The sequence below is a fragment of the Pteropus vampyrus genome, unplaced genomic scaffold (assembly GCF_000151845.1).
Source record: "Pteropus vampyrus isolate Shadow unplaced genomic scaffold, Pvam_2.0 Scaffold28, whole genome shotgun sequence".
NCBI classification, from domain to species: domain Eukaryota; kingdom Metazoa; phylum Chordata; class Mammalia; order Chiroptera; family Pteropodidae; genus Pteropus; species Pteropus vampyrus.
In genome coordinates this window covers 5,013,715-5,021,060 of record NW_011888809.1, presented here as the reverse complement: position 1 = coordinate 5,021,060, position 7,346 = coordinate 5,013,715, and the positions used below count along the sequence as shown (strand labels likewise).

Genomic DNA, 7,346 nt, shown 5'->3' with positions numbered 1-7,346 from the left:
GGAAACCTGGCGCGGGGGCCTGGCTCACCTGGAGGTGACGAGCACCGGCGGGGGCTGCATGACGGCAACGGCTCAGGGCAGGGCGCGCGCCGTCACGGGACCTTGGGCGCTGGCGTCGCAGAGTCCCCGCCCCCGCTCCCAGCCTGCCCAGGCGCCCTCAGCCGCCCGCCCCTAGCGGCCACCGGCTCAGGCCCGGGGCAGGCGTGGGTTTCCAGGCCTTTCTGGAAATCCCCGCCCCCACCACGCCCCATGGGCCGTCTGGCGTCAGACCCAGTGTGCAGAGCCAACCCGGTGGCTGGGAGGCGCGCAAGGAAAAGGAGGCCCTCCCGTTCGTAGCCCAAAGTCTTCTTGATCTGCACCTGTCGTCCAGGAATTGTTAGGACTGTCATCGAACAGAAAGAGTTCGTCCGCCCGGGCTAGCAGAGCCAAACACGAAACAGAATCGCAGTGGGGAAACTGGCTCTTACGAACGGCACCACCCAGGAGAACTGGAAGCGAACGCTCCAAAGTCAGAACACCCCCACAGCGTGTAGGTCACGGATTATTTAGGGCAAAATCACAAGACGCCGTGGATTAGAGGGTTTGGGGAGGTGGTGGGGTATGATGAGTCGGAGGTGAGGTCAGGGTAATGTCATTTCTCCAGGTCTGGGGGAGAGCTCGGAGGTCTGGTCCAGCGTCCCTATGTCTGGTTTCAGGAAGAAGTAGCCAGCGGGTAGTTCCACCTTAGGGATCAGGAGCTGACATGTAATTTAGGTCAAGAGGTTATCTTTAGCCGCCAGAGGTACGGACTTTTTGTGACTAGTAGTCAGGCCCCGCCGCTGTCTTCTGCTGCCTTGGGCTTGCTGATTATCCAGGGAAAGGGCTAGGTCCTGGAGCGTGACAGAGAGAGAGGATTTCTAGAGCTAGGATTTAAAGTTAAATTTAATCAAAGGCATAAGGACCCTTGCTGACAGTAACAATGCCCCTTTCACTCTTAGGAGGGCCTGCAGTGGCCTGTTTCAAAAGATAAATTATTCGGTCCCCCTGCCTTGGGGAGAGTATTGGGAAACAATACACACAGTGCTCAGGGCCCTAGGGATGCGTGGAGAGATGTCAGGAGGGTCATATGTGGTAACCTATAACCCAGCAAGGAAGATAAACTAGACCCCTTTGTGGGGTATCAGCTAAAGAAAAGGTAGCCTGGCTCCGGAGGCTTTCCAGTGGCTAACAGGGACCTTCCCAACAAAAGCTCCCGAAAACTGTGTGTCTTTCCTCTCCTCGCTAACGAAACGTTATTTTGACACTTGTTAAAACAGTAAGGAAGACTTTATTCAGCACTACTGCGGCAGGGAACGAGACTATTGCAACAGGAGATAGCGCTCAACTCTGGACACAGCAAGGACAAGTGGGGATTTACAGCCAAGGGGCAGGGTGAGGCTCAGTGATAGAAAATTATGGGAGGAGACAGCAAGGTAGGGGGATTCTCGCTGAAGGCAGGCCAAGGACTCAGATGTCAAAGGTGGAGTAATGAGGAACTTGAGCAAATATCCAGGGTGATCAGATATCCAGAGAGGCGGCGTCTCTCTAAACTGACTTAGCAACATCCTCGCTAAGACTGGACCAGGCAGGCCAAAGACAGAAAGGGATGGGGGGCAAGGTTAAGGCGTAGTGGAGAAGAGGGCTCAGAGGAGTCTAAAGTTTGGTCAAAAAGAGCATCTTTGTCACCCAAGCCTCCCTCTCACAGAGATGATAATACCCCCTCCCTCTCTGTGGGCAGACCCCTCTCTCCAGGTTCCCTCCTGCTCCGTTCCTCTCTTCCTGAGAACGCCCCCTCCCAGGGCTGCTCTTCACCCTCTGGGAAGAGGAGCTGGGGCTTCTGCTTGGCTGCCTTTTCCCAAAGGACTAGCCTCCTTTCCCCAGGCCCACCACCCTGGAACTCTGATCAACAAACTTTCCACCTCTTTGCAACCACCTGTAAAACGCTTAGCCCAAGGGCTTGGCACAAAGTGACATTTAATCAGTGTGTTAGTGTTGCTCTAAAGTTTAGCAACTAAAAAAATAGAATTCTATGGTCTGCTTCTGCTGCCAATCAGATTCCATCACGAAACTACTATCTCTCATGCCCTTTTCACTCACTCGCTCACTCACTCACTCACTCACTCACTCGCTCACTCACATCTACTGAACTGGGGCCTCTGTTCCAGGCCCTGCGGAGACTCTGGAGCATCTCAGTGCAAGGACACTCCAGCCCTGTGCTCTCGGAGCGTGCTCACGGACCTGCTGCCTTCAATTTCCCCTTTCCTACCCCTACTTCAAGATTCTGGCTCTTTCCTGCTGTCTGCTCACTCACTATGCCCAGTTCGCCTCTGCTGGCTGCATTTAGGGCCACAGCTGGGGCTGGGACAATAGAGTCCAGGGACCACTTTCCCTCGGAAGGGGGCTTAGAGGGAGAGACATGCAGGATGTCACAGACCCTATCACAGAAGACTCCCCTCTCCATGCGATGAGAAACAGAGGTCATGTCACCTGCCAAAGTGGCCCAGAGAAAGGAAAGCTGAGTCTGGAAACAAGACCAGGAGAAGTCTGGAAACAAACCCCCTGCCCCTATTCTGTGCTCTCTCCACAGAAGCCCTAGTGACAAAGAACAACAGAAGCTGGGGCTTAGTGGTTCCAGAACACACGATGGGATGATGTGTGTCACGTTTCCTGCCTGAGGGGCAGAAAAGTGTCCCATAAACCTCGACTTACCAATCACCACCACCATCATCCACCATCGTCATGACCAACATCTTTATTACCTCTATCTGAGTCAGATTTTCTTGAAGAAATCCTACAGGAAAAAGTTTTGAAAAAGGAACCACTTTCCCCAATGTGTCTCTTGAATAAATACACACGCTCATGTGCTTTATTGGATTTGTTTCCAATTTGTTTGTAGACAAGATGAGCAATGATGTGTGGAAGGATGAATGAACGAATGAAAATTTGGCAGAGGATCTAGGCTACTGCCTGCCCGGCCTGCCCACCTGCCTGCAAGGCAAGGTCCGCGGTAGCAAGCGGTCCCCATGTCTTGTTTAAATTGATATCCCTCACTTCGAAGGAAGGCAGAAAGAGTGTGGCCTCAGCACTCCAGGAGTCTGGTGCGGGGCAGCTCCTGGTCGAGCAGTCACCATTGATGCAACATATGCTGCATGCTGGGCACTAAGAATACACAGTGAATAAGGCACAGTCTTTGCTGTCAATTAGCTTCTTGGCCCTTATACTTGGGGTGGGATGGGGGTGGGGTCAGAGAAGGCTTTTTAAAAGAGCCAAAGTCCAAGGTAAACCTGAAGAAATAAAGAATAGGACAGAGTAGACAGAATACCATGTACGAAGCCTGGAGACAAGAAGGAACAGAGAATTCAGAGAACGAGGGGAGAAGGGAGGTCAAGGGGAAGGGACAGACGGGAGGCGAGGCATCGACAGCCGCGTGCACCAGGCTGAGGGCTTCAGACTGACCCCGAGGCCGACTCGAGGCCATCGCTGGGCTGTGAACGGAGGAGTCCTCGACCAGCTACGCGGTGGACAGTGGCTTGGAGCATGCAATGCTGGAGGCAAGAAGGTGGGCAGAACTGCAGAATGATCGAGACTGGAAACAATGGTGTCATGAACCAGGAGGAGGGCCGCCCAGGCTGAGATGAAGGCATAGGTGAGAGACACAGGAGAGAGAATTGGCCAAGACCTGGAATCAAGCAGATGTGTGTGTGTGTTGGGCGAGGGGGGAGGGGGGAAGGGATTAGTTAAGATGCTGCTGCTAAAACGTTTGGCTCCTGTGAGTGGCTGGATGGTGGTGCCATTCTCTGGGGGAGGGCACCTGGAGAAGGGACAGTTTTGGTGGGGTGTTGAGTTCTGTTTTGGATAGGTGGTGTTTGATGGTCTGAGGAGGTCAAGGTGACTGGATCTGTGGCTCTGAACCTCAAGGAGGCAGGCCTGGGCTGGAGACCCCGATGTGGGGTCACAGGTAGGAAGCTGTTGACACTAAGGTGGGCTGCAGTTGAGAGCTTGCGGAGAACACAGCCCAGAAGGGCTAGGGCAGCACTTATGGTCGGTCCAGGAGCAGCACAGGTGGGGGTCTGTGTGGAAGGAGACTCCCTATTGTTGATGGAGTTGGCAGGATGCCCATCACCGATGCCTTGCAGGCAAGCGAACCTCACCTCTGGCCCAAGGGCTTCCAAGTGCACACCGCAGGGAACTTGGCACACCTGGTGCCTGCAAAGAATGTAACCGGTTCCCCATGAAAATGACCCGGTACCGAGAGCAATCCCATTTTCTGCCTCTGTGGGTCCTGCATGCACCTATGTGGCTCCAGTGGATAATTATCTACAATGCATGGAATGCAGGATCTAAATCTGATATTTTCTGCTTCCTGCCTGACTCAAAGAGCCCATGGCTGAAGCTGCAGTAACACAAACCACATTGTGGAGGATCTTGTAGTCCTCATTCTCACTGCCCTGGGGGGAACGCTCCAGGCCTCAGTCTTCCCCTGGGGAAGTCGCTGGGCCTCAGGGGCAGTGAGGTCAGTTAGAGACACCACAGCCTACAGGGCGTCTGGTCTGAGCTCTGGCCGCACCCTGCACCGACAATGCCCTTGTTTCTGTAGGGGCGGGTCTTCCGGGAACCTGCTGATTTGTCTCTGTCCTCTAAAGTAGTGCGTTAGTGCTCCAGGGGTCTGGGCTCCCCATGTGACCTCCTTGTCCCTCAACAACCATTCCTGGGCATAGCTCAGGGCCTGTGACCTCTCCGGGCACTGGGGATGCAGAAAACACTGTGGAAGGAGAAAGCTCTGGTTCTAAGGAAGTATTTAGAATGAAGCGTCACGATGTCTATTACTCTTAAAAGTTTCAGGAAAAAAGGCGAGTGGTGGGAACGTGGTAAGGGGGCAGGTCCACCGTTGCGCAGCATCTGTGGCGAGCTGTCGGCTCCCCTCTCCAGGACCGACGAGCCATCCCACCCAGATGTTGCGAGTGCTGGCAGCTCACTCATCAGTCCTCCCTGGGACTTGCCTTGGCTGAAGAGAGCTGCCTCAGCCAACGTGAGGCCCCCCCTGGGATGGCCCACGTCCAGTGGACTCATGGGGACAATGAGTGTGGCACTGTCTTCCAGAAGCTTGATTCTGAAGCAGAGAAGGCAAGCAGAGGATTTCATAGAACTGTTATATAGAAATTATTCATGCTTATTATAGAACAACTAGAAAATGAATGCAGATAGTGAAACAATAAACGAAAAATCACCTCTCATACTATACCGGATGTAACAGTTACTAACGCTTTGTTGTTCCTGCCGTCTTTGATAACCACAGAGTAAGGACCACACCCAGGAAATCTGACATTGATACAATATTATGAGCTAGCAGTCGTATGCCAATTTGCCCAGTTGTCCCAATAATGTCTTTTATTTACAGTTGCTTCCACTCTTCCCCAACCCTATACCCTGCCCCCAAGCAAGAATCAAATCGAGGGTCATGCATCGTGTTTAACTGTCATGCCCCTTTAGTCTCCTTTATTCTAACAGTTCTCAGGCTTTCTCATCTTCCATGGCATTTCACCTTTGGGGAGTTCACGCCACTTGTGCAGGCCACTCCTTGGTTGGGGTTTGTCTAATTATTTCTTGTGGCACAATGGAGGTTAATATTTAGCAGGAGTACCACACGGGTGGTTACACCAGAGAGCATGTCATTCCAGGGTTCCCCACAATTGGTGATGTTAAGTTGAGCCATTTGGTTAAGGTAAGTTTGTTTTTAGAACTTTTTACATGCATGTTTTAAGATTTTTATGTTGCTCCAACTGTGGACATTTTTCTTGGTGGCTTTTACAATGAAATTATACTCAGAAAAGTATTCCTTACCCTAGACTATATATATCCACATATTTCCTCCAACCATATTTTCTACAATCAAATATTTGATTCACTAGGAATTAATTTTGGTTTATGTCATATGGTCATTTTGGGGGGCCCTACATACTTAGTCAGGTATCCAGTACCATCACAGATCAATTTTATTGAACAAGTCATCCTTTCTTCCACTGGAATTGTCACCATTGTTATATTCTAAACATTTTCAAACGTCGTCGTTTTCTTCTGGATTCTGTTGTTGTCTTGATCTGTCAGTTCTGCTTAGAATGCTACACGGGAGTTTGCTTGTATTGATATCTGATAATGAAGCTCTCGAAGGTGGGCTCACTGTTTTATGACGTAAAAATATGAATCTGTTTTTAGACAGAACAGAAAGAAGAGAGAGGCTTCCTGGGGAGATAAGTTGGCTGGGATACAGAGCATGGATGGAAGGATAGTGACAGACACGGTGACAGCTAGACAGACATACACCCATCGCCGTGGCTTGACCTTTGGTGTGAATGGCTGAGCCTGCCTCTTCCCCTCCCTCTGTTCTGCCCATCTGTCTCTCAGCATCATATATTTGGGCATCTTTCCGTGCCATGCACCAAATCTAATTTAATCTTATACTAGGGGAAAAGCAACCCACGCGTTGGGTGTATCATAATTTATTTTGTCATTACCCTATTAAATGCCATTTTGGTCATTTCCAGTTGTCATTATTATCTCAATTTTTAAAATCCTTGTATATTTATTATCATTTGTGTGAGTATACCTATGATAAATTGAATCTCTACAAGTGAAAATGCCAAGTCAAAGGATTTCGTTCTTTAAAATGTCGATGCTGTCACATTGCTCTTGGAAAATCTCTATGAACTTACATTCCTGCCAAGGGTATATAAAATTGCCATTTGTTCATCCTCTCACCAGGAATGCATTTTATCTTCTTTGGTATTACTAATCTGAGAGGTAAAGACAAATGGTATCTCACTGTTCTTTTCATTCGCAATGATTTGCTGGTGGCTTTCGGGATTCTGATTCTGTCACCCAGTGTTTTTACTAACTCTTTCAGATGTGTGCCCCTAACAGTCAGGACCAGCATTTCGATCAGAGTCCTCCGACTCTTTATCCAAGCCGGCAAGGAAGTCCGAGAGAATAGAACCCAGTTGGGGCGCTGCCCTAAATTAGTATATCATTTATAGATGGATCAGATTCTCAGGAAAGTGGGGAAGCACTTGGGAGTTGCCATGGCTTAGGGCCAAGTCCCCAGCTTTGTAGGTACCCTCCCCCTTTGCAGGGCAGCCCCAGAGACTGTCTCCTGCAGACAAATCCCATGGGTGCCTTTGCCATGTGGGCCAGAAGATGTGAGGCAGCTACCCCACCCGGTGACACCAAGTCCCTGGGTCAGCCTCATGATGTATGATGCTCTCCTGTGTGAACTATGAGGCCGTTTGGGCCAACGTACCCACCCTCAGGGGCAGCTGCCAAATCTCACATCC

General features: G+C 50.6%; 1 protein-coding gene across 1 annotated transcript in view; it reads right to left on the bottom strand.

The window, feature by feature from the left end:
- HS1BP3 (HCLS1 binding protein 3) overlaps positions 1 to 201 on the bottom strand; it is a 23,669-nt gene extending 23,468 nt beyond the window's left edge. Inside the window, exon 1 of the mRNA XM_011356628.2 lies at positions 29 to 201. Coding sequence (XP_011354930.1) covers positions 29 to 60 — 32 coding nt within the window. The 5' untranslated portion in view covers positions 61 to 201. The remainder of the gene's footprint in view (positions 1 to 28) is intronic.
- Between the last annotated feature and the right edge of the window lie 7,145 nt (positions 202 to 7,346).